General features: G+C 45.7%; 1 protein-coding gene across 4 annotated transcripts in view; it reads left to right on the top strand.

Annotated features, from left to right (window-relative positions):
- RARRES1 (retinoic acid receptor responder 1) overlaps positions 1-21,652 on the top strand; it is a 36,731-nt gene that overhangs the window by 1,507 nt on the left and 13,572 nt on the right. For 2 of the 4 annotated variants that reach the window (XM_005546230.5, XM_074031319.1), the window contains exons 2-3: positions 17,411-17,473; positions 20,340-20,523. In XM_005546230.5, coding sequence (XP_005546287.2) covers positions 17,411-17,473; positions 20,340-20,523 — 247 coding nt within the window. Of the gene's footprint in view, positions 1-17,410; positions 17,474-20,327; positions 20,524-21,652 lie in introns of all 4 variants that reach the window. The other 2 variants (XM_045386712.3, XM_045386713.3) reach the window with 1 other exon arrangement.

Below are 21,652 nucleotides of genomic sequence, written 5' to 3'. Positions count from 1 at the left end.
GCATGCCTGTAATCCCAGCTACTTGGGAGGCTGAGGCAGGGGAATCGCTTCAACCTGGGAGGTGGAGGTTGTGGTGAGCCGAGATTGTGCCATTGCACTCCAGCCTGGGTAACAAGAACAAAACTCCTTCTCAAAATAAAATAAATAAAATAAAATAATAAAGAAAAAGGCAACCTGGCGGGGCATGGTAGCTCATGCCTGTACTCCCAGCACTTTGGGAGGCCAAGGTGGGCAAATCGCTTGAACTCAGGAGTTGTAGACCAGTCTGGGTAACATGGCAAAACACTGTCTCTGCCAAAAATAAAAAAATTTCAAAATTTTTAAAAAATTAGCCGATGTGGTGGCGTGGGCCTGTGGTCCCAGCTACTCAGGAGACTGGGATGGGAGGATCGCTTGAGCCCAGGACCTCAGGACCTGGAGGTTGCAGTGAGCAGAGAATGCACCACTGCCCTCCAGCCTAGGCAACAGAGTGAGACCCTATGGGGAAAAAAAGAGAGAGAGAGAGAAAGAAAAAGAGAGAGGAAGGAAGGAGGGAGGGAGGGAAGGAAGAAAGGAAGGAAGGAAGGAAGGGAGGGAGGGAGGGAGGGAGGGAGGGAGGGAGGGAGGGACGGGCGGGCAACTTATTCTTGTCACTTTTTAAATTTTTTTATTTTTATTTTTATTTTTTTTGAGACAGAGTCTCGCTCTGTTGCCCCGAGCTGGAGCGCAGTGGCACGATCTCGGCTCACTGGTTCAACCGATTCTCCTGCCTCAGCCTCCTGAGTAGCTGAGACTACAGGCACTTGCCACCATGCCCGGCTAATTTTTCTATTTTTACTAGAAACGGGGTTTCACCATGTTGGTCAGGCTGTTCTCGAACTCCTGACCTCGTGATCTGCCCGCCTGGGCCTCCCAAAGTGCTGGGATTACAGGCATGAACCACTGCGCCCGGCCATCTTGTCATCTGTCTTAACAATCCTTGCTGAGATACAAAAAAGTTCAGTTTTCTTTGTCCAACAGAGCAGTGAGATAATGGAGCTTGAGAACTTTCTATCAAGGTAGGAGAGTAGCCAATGCCCAGAGCAGAGCAGTGAGATAATGGAGCTTGAGAACTTTCTATGAAGGTAGGAGAGTAGCCAATGCCCAGAGCCTAAAAAAGGGGCCTCTGAGGATTTGCTCCCTGGTTACCAGGGCAGGATTCCCTATAGAAAACCAAGCTCACTCCGATTTCTAATGTACACCAGTTTTCAATCCCAGATATTTCTTTTTCCCCTTCCAAACCCATTTTAAAAAGGAATAATAGGCCGAGCGCGGTGGCTCACGCCTGTAATCTCAGACTTTGGGAGGCTGAGGTGAGCAGATTACAAGGTCAGGAGTTCAGAAACAGCCTGGCCAAGATGGTGAAACCCCTTCTCTACTAAAAATACAAAAAAAAAAAAAAAAAATTAGCCGGGCATGGTGGCAGGCGCCTGTAATCCCAGCTACTCAGGAGGTTGAGATAGAGAATGCTTGAACCCCGGAGGCAGAGGTTGCAGTGAGCCAAGATGGCGCCACTGCACTCCAGCCTGGGCGACAGAGCGAGACTCCAACTCAAAAAAATAAATAAATAAATAAAAATAACTTGCATTATCATGCACTTAGTCACCCCTTGAAAATAAAATAAGATACTTGACATCCTTCATAAAATAATCAAACTAGCTCTCAAAACCTGAGTGAATAAAGTAAAAATTCTCAGCCCCTGCATTGCTCCAATGAGGACGCAAGGGCTGGGAATTTTATATAAATTATATAAATCTTAAAGAGGTCTTAAACATCATTTAGTCCAGTGGCTTTGGGGAAGGTTATTTAAGTCTTTTCTGCCTATTTCCCTGTTTGGAATGGAAATGATTCATGTTCTGCCAACGATGTCAGGTGGTCTGAAGAGTCATATAAGATGATATGAGTGCCAATTAGAAAGTATAAAAACATGAGTTCGGGGTAGTCTGTTCATCCATTAGCTATGTATTGAATGCTTACTCTGTGCCAGGAACTGGGCTAGTTAGTGAGGCCTGATTCACATTTAACATAGGGTCATTAGGAAGGCCTCTTTGAGATTCCTTCAGTTTTGAAGCACTCGGCTGCCTGAGTGAAGAGTGCAGACACACCTACATGGAACTTTCAGTGTAGTCATAAGAAATTCCTGCCTCCATTATAAGAGCAGTCATAGCATTGGGGAGAAATAAAACATGGGCCAGGTGCGGTGGCTCACGCCTGTAATTCAGCACTTTGGGAGATTGAGGCAAGCAGATCACTTGAGGTCAGGAGTTTGAGACCAGCCTGGCCAACATGGTGAAACCCCATCTCTACTAAAAATACAAAAATTAGCCATGCATGGTGGTGCGTGTCTATAATCCCAGCTACGCAGGAGGCTGAGGCATGAGAATCGCTTGAACCTGGGAGGCAGAGGTTGCAGTGAGCAAAGATCATGCCACTGCACTCCAGCCTGGGTGACAGAGCGAGAATCTGTCTCAAAAAGAAAAAAAGTGAACCACGACTGATCTCCAAACTCAGGTTTGCACTCTACCCAACCAGAGCATTGTTGGACTGAGTATTCAGCTGCTGCACAATGTCTATCATCCATCCAGAACTGACCCTGAGGGGCGAGCAGGTAGCCAGGTAGGGGAGAGAAGTGTAGCTCATGGGTATCCCTCCCCATTCTAGGGGTCACTGCATTCCTTTGTAAGATGAGAGGCTGAGATGAAGTCAGGGTTTTTCAAACTAAGAGCTCACTAGGGTTATAAAGTCAATTTAGTGTGGGATCCGTTTTTTGTTTTTTAAACGAAATGGTATAGACTACAAACGATTAGAATGCATTGCAAAAGCAAGGGTAAGTAGTGTCTCCAAATGTGTTTCAGATATATATGTATGACCTAGGTCATAATGAAAAACGCAGTTCTTGCTGTGGGTTGCAGCTTTAAAAAGTTTTGAAAGCCTTTAGACTAAATGATGTTTAAGACCTCTTCTCGCTCTGAAATTCTTTGATTCCGTGAGCTGTTGGCACGTCATCTTTCATTTTAAAAACACTGTTGCCCTCTGGTGGTGAAATGCAGCAATAGCTACGGTAGTAAATTCAAGGAAGAACTAAATGCTAGCTGGAGTCGGGTGGAGTGGAGTGGAGTAAGTGTTTCGTTTTGTTGCTAATTGTAGGCGAAATCACAGACCACGATTTGTGTTCCCTCACTGACCCCACCTGATGCCTCTCTTACCTGGCCTTACACTACCTTTCCATAACCAGAGGCTTTTACTTTTCTAATATTACATGGCATAGGCTCAGGACCCACAGTTGGAGTGGTGGGAGATTTTGGATTGTGCTGAGCGATCTTATGCTTCCCAGGGATGCCTGGATCATCCCCACAATGTTTGCCCTGCTCCTGACTATTCGAGGCTGTCCCTTACTTGGAGACAAGTCTCCTCTTGCCACTCAGCAAGTTCTGGGACCACTGGCTCTGCATGCAGCATTTGGTGAGAGGTCGGCCTTTTACTAACATTTTGAGAGACTAGCCGAAATCTTCAAGTGCACACACTCCATAAGAAAGTCAACCCATTCTGGAATCCACTGCTGTTTAGGAGTTGGCCACTTAAACAAAATACCCTCTGACCAGGTCAAGACCAGTTGTTGGAAACATACTTTAAACAGTTGATCGAAGCGTATGGGGAGAGGGGAGTTATGCCCATACCTTAATTGCTTCGATTTAAAATAAAATCTGAAAGTGTACATTTATCATCTATCTTTTGATATAGGGCCAAGGCCATTTAATTGGAGCTCCTTGCAGTCTGCATTAGTCATTTCTTCCATTCTTATAAAGGAATATCTGAGGTTGGGTAATTTATAAAGAAAAGAGCTTTGATTGGCTCATGGTTTTGCAGGCTCCACAGGAAGTGTGGTGCTGGCATCTGCTTCTGGTGAGGCCTCAAGGAGCTTACAATCATGGCGGAGGGCAACAGGGAGCCAGCATGTCACATAGCAAGAACGGGAGCAAGAGAGCAAGCGGGGAGCTGCCACATACTTGAACAACCAGATCTCAGAGCAAGCATTCACGTATCACCAGGGGATGGTGTTAAACCCTTCATAAGGGACCCACCTCCATAATCCAGTCACCTCCCACCAGGGCCCCCTCATCTACAAATTGGGAAGCACATTTCAACATGAGATTTGAAGAGGACAGACATCCAAACCATATCACAGTCTTTCTAGCAAGAAAACACACCCATGAGGAATCGTTTGTGGTTTGCATTTTTGTTATAGTGGAATGAGCGTGCAAAGAATACGCTGAACAATCCTCTGCTTTTGCTTTTTCTTGCCTAATCTCAGCTTATTGACACCAATTCAACAGCTAAATTTCTAAAGCATTTAACTTGACTTCATGGACATGACGTCTTTGTTTGTACCCGCTCTTCACCAGTTTACATAATATTTACTTATGTAATTAGGTACTAAGTACATCTAATATATGCAAGTTTGGGAGCAAAGCAGCTGGCTTTGGGTAAGCGTCAGGCTGGGCCCATACAGGCCACTAGGCAGGAGCCCATGCTCTGGGGTTCAGGCCACCGTGGGTCTGACAGCAAGCATGGAGCCCTGTCCTCTAGGCCACAAGGCAGTTAGGAGAGCACTTACTCTACTAAGAAAAACTTTATTCCTTTGTGACTTCTCAATCTATAAAGCACGTTACTACAACATAATTTATCTAAGTACTGCTCTTGAGGTCTCTCTCTCTCCATTAATGTCAATAATTCAGAGGTGATCATTCAGAAGACTAGGAAAGCAAGACATTAAATAGTCCATAGAAACAAAAACTGGAGAACTAAAAAGGCTGCAATGAACATAGAGGGAGAAGATAAGTAATAAAATACTCAAGTGAACTAGTCTTAATTTTCCTGTAAGGAAAGCTCCCAAGGGCTTTTATAGGCATTAGGAAAGAATGGCAGGGAGGGGGATATTTGCAAGATTATGCTCGGATCTCTTCAGTGCCCTCACACTGCCCTAAGGATGAAACAGAACAATTCTGAAAGCACAGGACAGGCAGGAATCTCTCCTTCCAGGCAATGTTCATGCTGAAATGGCACAGATGTGCCTACAGTCTCCACCCCACCACCCACCACAGCACTCACCCGGTCCGCAGACTCTGATTGCAGAGTCTGGGTCTAGCATGGGGTGGGAAAGGCCACTTGGGCCTGGGGTTAAAGCTTTGACTTTGACCTCCTTGGCACTTTGCCCCAATCTCCTAAGCTAACTGCACCCGGATGAGCTAGCCAGTAGGAATGTTGTTTTACCCTTTTTTATAATAAATTGTTTTTAAACCACAATTTTTTTTAACAGCCCACAACATTTTCCACTTGGCTTTCCACATGTGGAGTCATAGCCAAGGATGCATGTAATCACAGAGCATTAGTAATGTCCCACATCAGGACTGGCGGTGGTGGGTCATGATTGTTAACTGCCGGAAGTCTGGCTTGGCTGCAGACTCATCCTTTAAGGACCTAGGTTGTTCTGCTGGAGACTGCATGTAAATAATCCGCGCACAACGACTGACATTATGAGGTGTGGAAGGTTACACATAGACACACACACTTGCCCAAATCCAGCCTGACCCTTGATCTCACTTGCTGTTAAGCAGTATATCACCCCAGAGATGTATGACATTTATGCGACCTCAGCATTTATTTGCCTTTTTGGATGGTGCCTCAGTTGAAGAATGTTTCACAGAGACGGTCCCACAGTGGTTGGAGACAGTAGCCATAACAAGTCCACTCTGGCTGACTTGCCATGGTTGTTCAGGATGTCTCTAGCCAGAAAAGTCAAATTACGAAAGGAAATCTTGGCCGGGCATGTTGGCTCACGCCTATATTCCCAGCACTTTGGGAAGCCGAGGTTGGAGGACTGCTTGAGCCCAAGAGTTCAAGACCAGCCTGCCGTGATGAGACCCCATCTCTACAAAGAATAAATTAACTGCGTGTGGTGGCACATACTTGTAGTCTCAGCTACTTGGAAGGTTGAGATGGGAGGATCACCTGACCTCAGGAAAGTTGAGGCTGCAGTGAGCCCTGATTGCACCACTGCCTTCCAGGCTGGGCTAACAGAGTGAGACCCTGTCTGAAAAAAAAGAAAGGGAGTCTTGTACCATGGCCGTGTATGGGATGTATGCGATCCATGGTCATCCCAAGGGCACATGCCCACACAGAACGTGACATTAAGGATCACAGTAATTCTGTATCATTATTGTGTCCTACTGCTGCTATAACAAATGACCTCAGATTTAGTGAGTTAAAACAACACAAACTTACTCACTTATGGTTCTGGAGGGTAGAAGCGTGAAATGGGTCTCCCTGGGCTCAAATTAAGGTGTCTGCAGGGCTTTGTGCCTGCTGGAGGCTCTAGGGGAGAATCCATTTCCGGCTTCTAGAGACCACCTGTGCTCCTTGGCTCATGACTGCATCCTCCATCAAAGCAAGCAGCATAGAATCTTCTGATTATGGCACTACTGTCTGCTTCTCACAGGACCTTGTGATTACGTTATGCCCACAGGAATAATCCAGGATAATCCCCCCATCTCAAGATCCTTAATCACATTGGCAAAATCCTTTTTGCCATGTAAAATAACATATTCACAGATGCCAGGGATTAGGAAGTGGACATCTTTGGGCATGGGGTGTGTGTGGGGGACATTACTCAGCCTACCACAGCCAGTGTCCAGGCTGGCTGTGAGCTCCTGCAAGTATTTACCACTCTGCCCGACATATGCCGGTACCCAGAAAATGCAGCTCTTGCTCCCACCTGCTGTCTTGCTGGCCTCTGCAGCCTTGCTAATCTCACATGTGAACCCACCTGCCCTCTCCTGTCGATCTCAGTACTCGACCATAGGCAGCTTTGTCAAAGCTTTTGAACAGCCAATTTTCTTTCCACTGTGCCCATGTGCTTGCCTATCCCAAATGAGATGGTCGGCTTCTACAGGGCGCAAGGTCTCTATCTCTTCATGGTACTAGCACACAGCCTGCTAGAGACAAATATTAGATATTTGTTAAATTAAATGAAGGTAGCTGGAAGGATGCTGAAATCATTGAGGCACCTGGAACAGGGAGACAGGCCAGGACCTAGCCCATTCCCATTGCTTCAGGCAGGAGAAAAGGAGACCTGAAGCCTCATGTCCCGCTCTCAACCAGCCTTTTCTGATTATCCCCCGCTGAGGCCAGAGGGGATCTGGAGGGGGCAGCTGCCTCTGGCCACTTCCTCTCACTTCCTACCCCAAATCAAGAATGTGGGACCCAGGGTTGGCTGAGAGAGAGGACACACAGTATTCTGGCTGTCCTCTCCACTGCTACTTAGCCTGAGAAAGCAAAGCATTCGCACGCAAAGGGCTCCTTGGGCCCCAATGCCTGGGCCTGATCGGAAGGTAACTGACTTCTGTTCCATAAACTGTATTTGCTTTATCTGGCCTTGCTCGAGAGAAGGAAAATGCAATAAGATGATTCCAGGGTATAATACAATATATTGATGCCGTCTCCGTCTGGAACATAAGATAGCACAGCAATTTCTATTCACAAATGAGTTGTTTACTTGTCTCCAAGCAAGCCTGACTCATAAAAGTAACCTTATAAAATGAAGAAGTTTGCTTTTACTGGAATAGTCTGACATTTATGTTTTCTTACCAAATGTGAATGCTGGAGGCAACATTTAGGAGCTGTTAGACCAGTGAGTCCCAAGATGCATGGAGGGAGACTGGAATTACCTGTGAGCTCGTCCCCACCTACCTGCACTGCCAGCCTGAGAACAGGAAATTTAACCTTGTCACAGTCGGCACTAACGCAACAGGAAGGACCAGCACTTAGCAACCAATGACAGACACCACAGAGAGGAAGATAAATGGGAAGTGTTTTCTGTAGAGGAGCTTTGGGCAGAATCATGTCTGTGGAGACTCCTCCATGTGGTGGTGCACAGCAAGGTTTCTCCACGATACCATCCCTGCTCTTTTATTTGCTCCACGTTTTTGTGGTGTTTTGAGAGAGTTTAAAGGGGATGTTAGATCTTTTTTTTTTTTTTTTTTTTTTTTTTTTTGAGACGCAGTCTCCCTCTGTCACCCAGGCTGGAGCCCAGTGGCGCGATCTCTGCTCACTGCAAGCTCCGCCTCCTGGGTTCACGCCATTCTCCTGCCTCAGCCTCCCAAGTAGCTAGGACTACAGGCGTCCGCCACCACACCCAGCTAATTTTTTGTATTTTTAGTAGAGACAGGGTTTCACCATATTGGCCAGGACAGTCTCGATCTCCCGACCTCGTGATCCACCCGCCTCAGCCTCCCAAAGTGCTGGGATTACAGGCATGAACCACTGTGCCCGGCCAGGATGTTTGATGTTTTACATGTGCTCTTAGAACACATAAATACCTATTCTCTATCCCTCATCAAGTTCCTCGGGTTCATTTCTAACACACCTAATATTTCAATGACTTTACCCAATCTTTCAAATACTGGAAAATATTTAAATATTTTAATATTTCAAATTGACTTTATGCAATTTTGGTGATTTTATGCAATCTTCAAAAAAAGTGGGTAGTGCCTAATGTAAAGATAGTACAGACACCTACTGGAAGAAAAATCTTTGATCCATTAACATGAAAACAAAGCTTTGTTGTTTACTATAAACAGCTTTCACGAAAACAGGACGTGACATTGTAGAGTTGTATTAGAATGAGCAGTTTTAACTTCTTGGTGCATATATAAATGTCATTATAAAATAAAGTAGTTATCCATGTAACAGGAAGTAAGGAAGGAATTTTCTTTAAAAATTATTTTAGTCCAAAGTGCCTTCTTCAAGTGTTCCTTCTGGATACTCTTTTTTTTTTTTTTTTTTTTTTTTTGAGTTTCGTTCTTGTTGCCCAGGCTGGAGTGCAATGACACGATCTCAGCTCACTGCAACCTCCACCTCCTGGATTCAAGCGATTCTCCTGCCTTAGCCTCCCGAGTAGCTGGAATTACAGGTGTGCGCCACCACGCCCAGCTAATTTTGTATTTTTAGTAGAGACGAGGTTTCTCCTTGTTGGTCAGGCTGGTCTTGAACTCCCGACCTCAGGTGATCCGCCCACCTTGGCCTCCCAGAGTGCTGGGATTACAGGCATGAGCCACCACGCCCAGCCCAAGTGTTCCTTCTTGAAGAACAGCACATACTGTGTCACCATGGAGTTTATCAGTTGCACCTGCTGAAGCAGAGGGTAGACCTGCCGCCTGCACTCTCTGAGGTATCATAACCTGATTCACCAGAAACTCCAGGCTCCTGAAGTCAGCACACTTCAAAAGAACACTCCTCCATTTCATCTGGTCCTGATGAGACTCTCAGGCATTCAGAGAGAATTGATGGTCCCGCCATCAATCTCCTATTTAGTGGTCAGCTGTATCCTAGTGATTGTCATCTGATCTACATGTCACTTCCTACCTGCACCCCTCAGACCTTCAGTGGTTCCGCTCAGCAGCTAAAGAGTTCTCGAAGTGTGGTCCCTGGACCAACAGGATCAGCATCATGTGGAACTTGTTAAAATGCAACTTCTCAGGCCCCACCCCACACCTCCTGAATCAAAACTCTGGGTGTGGACCCAGCATGCTGGGTCTTAGCAAGTCCTGTAGGGGATTAGCGTGGCACACTCAGGTTTGAGACTCACCGCTTTAGAATGAAGTCCCTATAAGAGACCATCTCTAATCTGGCCTGCACCCACCATTGTAACCTCAGCCCCAAGTCTACCCTGACTTAATGTGCTGACTGCCCTAGGCTGGGCTGCTCGCTTCCATGCCCTGGCACACAAGCTACCTTTCCAGAGCACCCTCTCCCTCTCTCTTGGCTTTTCTAATCCTAGTCTTTCCTGGAGATGTCCCCACCTGCACTGGGTCATGCTTTCATTTATACCTTGTCTGAAAGGGTCTGCATCCAGGGGCTCCTTCTAAAGTCTCAGATCACCTTTACTTCCATCTGTTATGGGTTGAGGTGTGTCTTCTAAAAAGAAATGTTATATCCAAAAAGTTCTAACCCTCAGTGACTAGGAATGTGACCTTAGTTGTAAACAGAGTCTTTGAAGATGTAATCAAGTTAAGATGAAGTCATACTGGATTAGAATGGGCCCTAAATCCAATGGCTGGTGTCCTTATATAATATTAAGGCCATGTGGATATGCAAACAGACTCAGGGGAAGACCATCATTTAAAGATAAAGGCAGCCTGGAGGATCCCTTGAGCCCAGGAGTTTGAGGCTGCAGTGAGCTATGATTGCACCACTGCACTCCAGCCTGGGTGAACAGAGCAAGACCCACCTCAAAAACAAACAAACAAACAATAATAGAGACAGAGATTGGAGTGACTCAGTTGCAAAACAAAGAACCAAGATTGAAAGCCACCATCTGAAACTAGAAAGAGGCAAGGAGGGATTCTATCCAGAGTCTCAGAGGAAGCATCGCCCTGCTGACACCTTGAGATTGGCCTTCTTGCCTCCAGAACTGTATGAGAATAAATATCCATAGTTTTAAGCCACCTAGTTTGTGGTACTTTGTTATAGCAGCCCTAGCACACTAATACACACACCATGCCTGGCAGTCTCCCTTCCAGAGGAAGGTTTGGAGTGGTTCCTGTCCACAGGGACCTTGGTTACAAGCACAGTCCAAGAGCATCCCAGTGTGCTTGCACTCTCTCTCTTTCTTACACACACATTCCAGCAGCCAGCTTTTATTCTTCCTTTTCTTAGAGAGGTTGCTGGGCTCTGTTTTTCTGGGCAGTTCTGTGTAGTATTCAGGAAGAACAGGGGCTCTGCAGGCCAGTTTTCCTGCTTCCTGTGTTGTGACTTTGGCCAATTCCTTAACTTTGGTCAAGTGGCTCCATTTCTTCATCTTTAAAATGGTGATGACAATCATACCTACTAAAGGGCTTTAGTGAATAATAAGTTAGTACACGGGTACCATGTTGGGTCAGGTGAGGCACATAGTAAGAGTATAACAATCACTTTTATCATGATTCCCTCTGATGGTGGCAGGATGCTTCATATGTAAGCACTGAATGAATGCTTAATATTGATTTGCTAAGGATTTGAGGAACATTTACCAAAAAATAAATAAAATCTAGGGTGATGAGTTCAGGTCTTTGAAGGCATTCCATTGTACTCTCTCTCAAATACGTCTTTGAAAGTGGCCTTTTTCCCTCCAAACTGATTGTAAATCAAACCAAACTCAAAGTGTTGATCAGTCCCTGAAGAGTACATGGTGGAGGCCGGGCACAGTGGCTCACACCTGTAATCCCAGCACTTTGGGAGGCAGAGGCGGGTGGATCATGAGGTCAGGAGATCGAGACCATCCTTGCTAACACGGTGAAACCCCGTCTCTACTAAAAATACAAAAAATTAGCCAGGCGTGGTGGCGGGCGCCTGTAGTCCCAGCTACTTGGGAGGCAGAGGCAGGAGAACGGTGTGAACCCAGGAGGCGGAGCTTGCAGTGAGCTGAGATCGCGCCACTGCACTCCAGCCTGGGTGACAGAGACTCCGTCTCAAAAAAAACAAACAAACAAACAAAAAAGAGTACATGGTGGTATGGCATACCAGGAACAGGAGGTGGAAGGTATATGGGGAGGGGGATGGGACTGCCACTTCTCACTGACCAGTGGGGCCAAAAATCACCTGTTAAATAAACATACAAAAAGTAATGGCCAGGTGCAGTGGCTCACACCTGTAATCCCAGCACTTTGGGAGGCCGAGGCAGATGGATCACCTGAGGTTAGGAGTTTGAGACCAGCCTGGCCAACATGGTAAAACCCTGTATCTGCTAAAAATAGAAAGATTAGCCGGGTATGGTGGTATGGTGGCAAACGCCTGTAATCCCAGCTTCTTGGGAGGCTGAGGCAAGACAACTGCTTGAACCTGGGAGGTGGAGGTTGCAGTGAGCCAAGACTGCACCATTGCACTCCAGCCTGGGTGAGAGAGTGAGACTCTGTCTCAAAATTAATTAATTAATAAATTAATTAAAATAAAATAAAAATAAAAAAGATTAGAGCATAAACCATGTTATTATTGGCCCATGATTATGAAGAATTTAGTTCCAGGCTGTAGTATACAAGACCCCTTTTATACATATTTTTTAAAAAACCTTCAGTGAAGAGCTACTAATTGAGTCCTTCAGGTTATACAGTCATATGGTCATTTGCTTGCTTTTTCTTATTAAATAGCCCTTTTCTGAAAAATATTGGAACAATATGCTCTGCCTTTGGCTGTGTTTAAAGAGAGGGATTCAAGTTTCCTGATCTGTTTCACAGATGGACAGTTCTGGCAGTATGTGGGGGAAAGGAATGAAATCACCGTAATCTACATTACAGGAATCCTCCTTTCCTCAGGAAAGCTAGAATTGTTGGTCACCTTTGCCTCATGTCAGATTTGGCTGTTTCAAAAATGTCTACTTACTTTTCTCATGGCTTTGAATTGAATGGATTAGCTTTACACCATCTGGCTGTAACAACCTGTTGTGTAAGTCCCAGAGGGAGCATCCCTGGGCAAGACCAGAGGTCTTTATGAGGTGGGTGCCTCCAAAGCCTCACCTCCCCACATGATGCCTCAGTGAACATCCTTGTATGAGTCAGTTTCTTCACAGACCTCCATCACAATTTCTCTGGGATACTTGCCCAGAGTGGTATGTCTAGGTCATAGGGCATTCACACATAAACTTGATTTGACCACATATGCCAGATTGCATAGGCCAGACTGCAGTCGTAAAGCCCAGACCCCACCCAGCAATGGGCCCTGTCCACTTTCTGAGTGCCAGTCTACTAATGGTACTGAACTAACTCATTGCTTATTTAATTTACATTTCTGTGTTCCTGTAATTACTAATGAGTTTGAGTAGGCCTTCAGAGCTTTGTTAGCGTACTTAATACATGTAGGGTGCTTAGAACAGTAGCAGGCAACTGGCCCAATTATTGGGCTACTTGCATTATTCTGTACACACAAGCATCTTTTAAATGACACAATGTTAAAAATGTTTTAAGGCCGCGCGCAGTGGCTCACGCCTGTAATCCCAGCACTTTGGGAGGCTGAGGCAGGCAGATCACGAGGTTAGGAGATCAAGACCATCCTGGCTAACACAGTGAAACTCCGTCTCTACTGAAAATACAAAAAGTCAGCCAGGCATGGTGGCATGTGCCTGTAGTCCCAGCTACTTGGGAGACTGAGGCAGCAGAATCTCTTGAACCCAGGAGGCAGAGGTTGCAGTGAGCTGAGATGACACAACTGTGCTCCAACCTGGGTGACAGAGCGAGACTCTGTCTCAAAAAAAAAAAAAAAAAAAAATTGTCTTAATGTAAAATGTTGTATTCTAGTGATGATTTCTGATCTTGAATTACCTGCTTATTTTTTACTTTCTGATAGGACTTGGGGTTTGATGGTTGATGACTACTCTCACACGGCTGGTGTGAGGGTGGCCTGCTGCAGCCTGGCTGGGGGGCAACCTCGTATACTTGGTCCACCATATGCTTCTCTCCATTTCCACTGTCCTCACCTCTCCCCCGCCCCCTCAGCCAGCCTCCTGCTCTCTCTGCATTCATTCTGCACAACTCCTCACTCCAGCATCATTCTCCACACTCCAGCTAGAGGGATCTTTTCAAAATCCCTCCTTCTCGTCCCTAGCTTTCCATTTCTCTCAGGACAAAATCCTCTCTGTGGCCTGCAGGTGTGGCTCTTGCCACCCAGTCAGCCGCTTACGTCCCAGCTCCAGCTCCAGTCTTTCTGCCCTGAAGCCCCATGGCTGCTTCTCAGACCCTTGCCAGCTCTCCTCCCCCAACCAAGACCAATTCCTTCTTCATCTTTGGAGTTCAGCTCAAATGTCGCTTCCCTGATCTCTAGACTAGATTAATTCTCCAGCTATCCTTTCATAGCTCTTAAGTCAGCCACAATCAAATAATCACTCCTACAATGCTCTACTTAAGGCCCTCTCCGATAGGCTGCCCTGAGAGCAGCTGCTGCTGTTTTGCTCTTGTTCCTGCACCCAGCACAGTACTTGGAATAAGGTAGAAGCTGAAATCATGGAGTGATGTTGAACAAGGACCCGTTTATCACAGAACATTTTAAATCAAGGAGAGCCAAAGTCCAACACAATCCTAAAACCACTGGAGAGCAAGTGCGAGACACCGCATCCAGAGGAAGGTGGCCCTGGCTCCCACCCACCTCACACACAGGCCTGTGGCTGTGCGTGGCTCATCTCACCAGAGCAAAGCAGCACGGGGCGCTTGTGACTCAGAGGAAAGGAGAAGAGAGAGGCCTCTGTGAGAGATAAAAGCACTGTGTCTTGATACATGATAAGTACAACCAAAAATATAAAAATTTTATTTTGGATGAAATGTGGACACTTTTAAGAGGCCTTGTTCACTGGGTGCAGTGAGTCACGCCTATAATCCTAGCACTTTGGGAGGCCGAGGCAGGCGGATTGCCTGAGGTGAGGAGTTCGAGACCAGCCTGGGCAACACGGTGAAAACCCGTCTCTACTAAAATACCAAAAATTAGCCGGGTGTGGCAGTGTGCACCTGTAGTCCCAGCTACTCAGCAGGCTGAGGCAGGAGAATTGCTTGAACCCAGGAGGCGGAGGTTGCAGCGAGCCGAGATCATGCCACTTGTACTCCAGCCTGAGTGACAGAGCGAGACTCTGCCTCCACAAAAAAAAATAATAATAAAATAAAATAAATAAAAAAGTGCCTCCTTAAAACAAAATAAAGAAATCAAATCAGCAAAGAAAATAACTCTTTAAAAGCACAGACTCCACACAAGCTCAAAGCCCTTCTCACTTTGCCTCCATGTGTTTCCAGAACACTGTTGCGTCAAATCATACCTTAAGTCCTGTATTTAAAATATGCTCAATTATATCAAGAATAAGGAAGACCTGAGTGAATCTTTTTGCATAGCATATAACCATTCCCCAATGTATCACTGATGTGGAAGCTGATGTTCCTCAGGATTCTTATTCTACACATCTTCCCTGGGGGGTTGCATCAAATTCCATGGCTTTCACCACCACCTCTGCTGATCCTACTTCTATAACCCTCAGCATTTTCCGAGACATCTCAAATGTCCCCCTGTGCCAGAGATTGAACCCACCCAACTCAGCTTCCTCCTCATCTCGTGAATGGCCTCCGTGCCCACCCCTGCCCACCTCACAGCTAGAAACCTGAGGGCGTCGCTGACTCCTCTGCAGGAAGCTGTACCCCTACTCAACAGGACAGGCAGACTCCCAGGTGCTGCGGTGCACGTAGCAGGGGCAGGGCTGGTGCACTGACCCATTCAAGGCTTAGAACCCACTGGCAAGCAGAAGTGTTGCCTTCTGAGTGTTAGTTGTTTGCAGGTGCCCATGTGGCTGGGAGCGTGAGAGGCAGCAAGCCTCAGCCTTGTGTTCCTCCCACATTGGCAGGTACTAAAGATGCTGAACTTGAGGAATCTTTGAGATGGAGGGCATGGGAGCCTTGTCTACAGTCTTTCACTACTCATTGGGTGTTTCCGGAGCAACCTTGATGGGAGAACATGTTATATAACGTCCCCTATCCTTCAACTTGGGTCAGTCTCTTGTGTTTAGCCCAGTTCTTCTGCTCTCTCATGCCTGTTTATTTTAGTAATAATAAAAATAGTGAACAGACATTGAATTTTACCCTGACCCAGGCACTGTCCTAAGCTCTGTTTATGCCGTATCCTACTGTTCACAACACCCTGTGTACTGTGGATATGTTTAATGTTGCTCTTCCAGACTTTGGGATCAAGTTCCAAGTCATCTTCAACAAAGTGTGGCTTTCCATGCCCTTGCACCCACCTCCCCAGACACCTTTTCTCCAGCTTCACTGTCCCCCTGGAATTCCAGCTCCTACATCCCACTCCCACACCTTTGTCTGGCTAACACTGGCTCCTCAAAGAGTTAGCTTAGGCCTCACCCACTCTAGAAAGCCTCCTAAACTTAGCACCCTCACACAGGCTGTGCTCAGCCGCACTGATCAGCTACACTACAAACCTGTTTCCAAGATAGAAGTAGGTTTCTGGGAAGGCGGGGCTGGATGTCATATTTCCTTATATCTCCCCAAGGCCTGGCATAGTAGTTGGTGAACAGTGAAATGAGTGAATAGACAGACTCGTGTGTGTGCATTGTGTAAACCAAAATCAGTGCTTCAGCTTACAACCGAACTCATTTGAAGACTGACAAGAAGCCCTCAGCAAACTGCTCTGTGTGCAGTGCTCTCAGGAATTCCCTCCCTTCCCCAGCAACATCTATACATGTACAAGTTTAAATATTCCCTACATAAATAATTGCCAAGGAATCCTTTCCTTCCCTTCTCCAGTTTCCCAGCATTTTTTAAGAATCTATAATAGGAATGGATGCTATCCGGTCTATTTAAAATAAAATAATGTTGTTTGGTTATTGCATTGCTACGCTAAGATTCAAAGGAAACTAGTGTTTCCAGAGTCTAACCTTAATCAATGCTATTGAAGTAACTTCAGCTCTATACAACAGCAAGTTCCCTTTCCTCTCTAGGAAATATTTCTTTTACTGATTTATCATTTTGCTCTCTTAAAAAAAAGATGGCAAATAATATAAACTTCTTCTAAACAGTTTAAATTGCCATAATGACATAGATATGCATATTCCAAAATATGCATTGGAATCAATTCAACAGTTTTAAAAGGCTACACATTAACATTTCAGAAGTTTAAAACTATGCTTGCCTGTAAAAACTGCAAAGGGAAGAAAGAGTATAGCATTGAAAGACTTCTTCAGTGTTGGTGATTCATCCTGTCGCAGACTGAAGTTCCACCTCACGCCTGCGCTTGTGGGTCCCCTCTGCCTGTACCGGGCATCCGCCACCTAGATCTGGCATGGCTGCTTCCTTCCTGTCCTGCCGGTCTCCTCTTTGAGATCACCTCATGCCAAGCACCTTCCTACACCACTGCTCTCTTTCTTCACTCATCAGCCCCTGAAAGCATCTAAATTATTTGTTATGTGTTTGTTGCCAGCATCCCCCATTGGGCTGTGGGTGGCAGAAGAGCAAGTCCTCGTCCGTCCTGCTCGCTCATGTGGCACCAGGACGGGGCATGGAGCAGGCACTGAGGAGTTGGGGATGAAGGAATTCCCTCCAGCTCCCTGCACACACCTGTTCATTTCTCACAAAGCCACTCCAGTCGGAACGCAACCGTTTCCCTTTCTCAACCTCCCTCTTTGTGAATAGGCGTCAAACAAGCAAGCAGAGTGGCACAATCAGAATAAAATTTGAGATCTTTCTTCCAAGCAATCACCAATTTTATTCAGGTATAAATGCTACAGCTACCATTTGCGTGCCATGTTATCCTAAGAGTGTGATTCCTGGATATGAAGATGTTTAAGGAGCTTCTACTAGACTAAGATTCAGCTTCTGTGTTCCAGATTAATCCAAAAGAGGGATGTAAAGTTGACGTGGTCTTCAGCACAGAGCGCTACAAACCAGAGGTAAGCTGCCACAATTGGCAAAGTATCCTATTAGCAACTGCTATAAATATGGCTTTGTAAAACAGTGAGAATCTTAATATATAGTGATCAGGAGGTTTGGTTTTGTTTCTTCCTGATTTGGTTCTGTTTCTTCCTGATTTGGTTGCTATTTGTCATCAAGAACTAAAGAACAGAACTAGGCAAGAGCTCAATGTTTAACTACTTCAACTTCATGGTCTTACGCAGAGTTGCATTTAAAACAATCCATATAAGCCATCACCTTCCTCTTCCTTGGGACCCCTGGAAGAGAATTTCATGCTCCCTCTGGTATCCCTCCTAGCTCCTCAGAGTCCTGAGAATGACTCACTCTCAAATGCCAACTTATTCTCTTCCTGTCAGATGGTGACATTTCTTGCCAGCATAGCGTGAGACCAACCCCCTGAGCTAACATACACAGAGGCACTCTGTAAAACACCAGCACGTGCTCCAGCCGTTATTAGCCTCACTACAGCTTTGGCCAAGCAGACCATGCTTTGCCAAGTTTCCTTTTCCCTGTTTTCAGAAGACAGTAAAGAGAAAACTCATAAATTAGAGCCAGATGAGTTTCCTTGTGCTGGGTCAAGCTGAAAGGCGGCAATCAGAGCATGGGCGGAGAGGAGACCAGCCCAAATGGCTCTTTGTCTTGTGCTGAGAAGCAGCCTGGAGCAGGCAGCATCCAGGATTAAAGTGTTCCAGGGTGGCAGAGTTTCGGGAGTGAAGGCATGACTCCCCAACCCCATGCTTCTGGAAGAATGCTCACCAGTACCCAAGTTCCAACATGACAGCAGTATGTTCTGACTTTATTAACCTACGAATTAAAATTTCCTTAAAGCATACGAAAGATGTCTTTGATTGTTAGTGTTGCAAACTGAAAGTGTTAACGCTAGAGAGAATACAATTACTAGATTATTTTCACCAACAATATGCTTCCCTGGATTTGATCCTATAGATGCATTAAGAGCACAGCCAGCTAATTGAAACGTTTCATTTCAGGGGGTGAAGGGCAGCTCTTTTATCCTCCGGCAACGGCTTTGATTCCATGGAGATGTTTTGAGAGGGAAATGGAAAGGAAAATGAAAGGGGGCAGTACCTGGTTCCTTTTCTCTTCTCTGGAAATGGCTTCGACAACAGAGGAGGCCATGTACTAGCCTCCTTCTGCCCCTTCCTGAATGCTTCCTTCACTGTTTTCCTATGTTGCACCAATAATTAACATCTTAAAGCAGTGCTGAAATTCCCTCTCACTCAAAACCAGCACTCGCAGGAGGAAAAGTTGCCCACTGGAAAGTGTTTCTCAGTTTTTTGAAGTAGTTTTAGAAATACGCTTATTAAGCAGATCCAATTTTTTAATTTTTAATTTTTATTTATTCTTTTTGAGACAGGGTCTTGCTCGGTCTCCCCGGCTGGAGTGAAGTGGCACGATCATGGCTCACGGCAACCTTGACTTCTGGGCTCAAGTGCAGATAGAATTTTCATTACAATTTGTTTCCTCATGGACTTTTTTCTTTTTCTTTTTGGTGGTTGTTTTCACTGGGACTTCACCCAGTTTAAACAATCACAAAAGTAAAAAGAAGATTATTGCCTCAACTACACAACCAGCCAACGAGAGTTGGATTTGAGGAGGGCCAAGACTAGTGGCCCATGAACTTCCTCAAATTCTAGGCACAGTGTTGATATGTGCTTTTTTCAGGGAATAGGTTCCCTGGCTTTTATTATCTGATTGAGGAAACTGGGGAATTCCTTAAAAGGGGGAAGAACCACTATGCGAGAAATGAGTCATACATCTGATGTCTAGTTGAAGCTCCAGATGTTTCTGGATTGTAAAATAAGTGAGGGAGAGCCCAGAATATCCAGAACATCTACATTTAAACATGAATGCAAGGCTGGGGGCAGTGGCTCATGCCTGTAATCCCAGCACTTTGGGAGGCCAAGCGGGGAGGATCACAAGGACAGGAGTTCGAGACCAGTCTGGCCAACATAGTGAAACCCCGTCTCTATTAAAAATACAAACGATTAGCCGGGCATGGTGGTGGGCACCTGTAATCCCAGCTACTCAGGAGGCTGAGGCAGAATCACGTGAACCCAGGAGGCAGAGGTTGCAGTAAGCCGAGATCGCGCCATTGCACTCCCATCCAGGTGGGACTCCATCTCAAAAAAAAAAAAAAAAAAAAAACATGAGTGCAAATAAACATTACTCAGGTAGTTGAATGAATCCCATGTGGATGATCGGTGCCCCCATTTCTTCTGGATTAGATCTTGGCATTGAGAGATGAAGTTAGTACAGAGAGCCTGGGTTTCAGTGTTAGACAGAGGTGAGGTAAAGCCCTGGCTTATTAGCTGTGAGACATGGAGTAGGTTCCTTCTGAAACTTCAGTATCTTAATCTTCCAAAGTGGAATAAGAGGACCTAATTCATAAGGCAGCACGAAGACGTTGTTGTTATTTTTGTAAATAGGAGCCAGCTTCATCTAGATCGTTAGTAACTTTGAGGTCCACCTAAGCATTATGTTGGTCCACATTAGACAGTAAAGTGGCCACTACCCTAGAGGTTTCAGCCAAGCAGCACTCAATGGATGTCGATGATATTTCTTTGGAAATATGCCCCGCATCATTTGATAAAGTCACAATCAGAAGACAAGAGTTTAAATGATAGCAAAGAGAAGGACTGTTGTATTCAGCTGTGAGTACAAAAACCACTTTCTATAAAGTAAAACTCACTACCATCTATTGATGCCAGAGCCTGCCCGCTTTGTACAATGAACTCTTCTCAATCTTGTGTGTGCTTGTGTGTATTGGGGTGAGTGGGAGGTGATAAGAAACTATCCTGTTTAATTCCAAAGTCTTTACTTCAGGAAGGTGAGGGACGTTTGGGGAAATGTTCTGCTCGAGTGGTTTTCAAGAATCAGAAACCCAGACCAGCCATCAATGTAACTTGTACACGGCTCATCGAGAAAAAGAAAAGACAACAGGAGGATTACCTGCTTTACAAGCAAATGAAGCAACTGAAAAACCCCTTGGAGATAGTCAGCATACCTGGTATGAATCGGCATTTGGAATTTCTATATTCAGGAATGTATGTAATAACTAAATCTTTAATAGATCATTTAAGTTTTTATCCCTAAAGTGGCACTTTCATTCAACTGAAGATTGTGGTATCCCTCATAATTTAAACAAAACTCAGAGGTATCATCTTTCTGTTCTTCATCTCTAGTCCAATGCAGTAACTCCACCAACAGTATGTATCCCTTTAATCTCCTCATTTTTGAGTCAGGCATGGTGGCTCACACCTGTAATCCCAGCACTCTGGGAGGCCAAGGCAGGCAGATCACGAGGTCAGGAGTTCGAGGCCAGCTTGACCAACATGGTGAAACCCCGACTCTACTAAAAATACAAAAATTAGCCAGGCGTGGTGGCCCACAGCTGTAATCCCAGCAACTCAGGAGGCTGAGGCAGGAGAATCCCTTGAACCCAGGAGGTGGAGGTTGCAGGGAGCTGAGACTGTGCCACTGCACTCCAGCCTGGGCAACAAGAGCAAAACTCCACCTCCAAAAAAAAAAAAAAACCTCCTCATTTTCCATCCCAGAATGAGGGGTACAGTAAGAACTGAACCCCCAGGTAAGAGGTACAGGATTTTGAAATAGGATATGCATATAGGGGTGCTGTTCTCTGGGTTGAGTCCAGGAGCTGAGATGACATCTCTGTTCTTGGCAGTGGCTTTGGAAACTTTAGACGACAGCCTCCAGAGCCTCCACTCTGCTCATCACAGCCTTGTGCCCTAGGGCCGGGTGAGCGCTCTCTGGGATGCTGCAGGGGAGTCACGTTTATCTCATTTCAGGTCAGTAGTTAACGGGCAGTGGTGCTGTCTCTAACAAAGGAGCCCTGCCCTCTGAAGTGACTCAGCTGAACTGAAGCAGAGCTCATTTGTTCCTGCCCTCACCAGAATGTGTGGGCAGCAGTTGAGACTCAGCACATTTACTGGCAAATCCAATTTTCAAAACCACGGAAGTCATCTCTGGCCTTGCTCTTGGGTATTAAGCTTGATGTCTGACCGCAGCAGCATTCATCACCCCACCCTCTCCCACAGTTCACTCATTTGCCCAGATTCTGTGGCAAACCCATGTCAACACTGGAGGCTCTGCAGTCTCCATTCCTGAATGTCTCTGCT

The sequence above is a fragment of the Macaca fascicularis genome, chromosome 2 (genome assembly GCF_037993035.2).
Source record: "Macaca fascicularis isolate 582-1 chromosome 2, T2T-MFA8v1.1".
NCBI classification, from domain to species: Eukaryota; Metazoa; Chordata; class Mammalia; order Primates; family Cercopithecidae; genus Macaca; species Macaca fascicularis.
The sequence above is the reverse complement of the archived record's forward strand: the minus strand, read 5'-3'. Positions and strand labels throughout refer to the sequence as shown.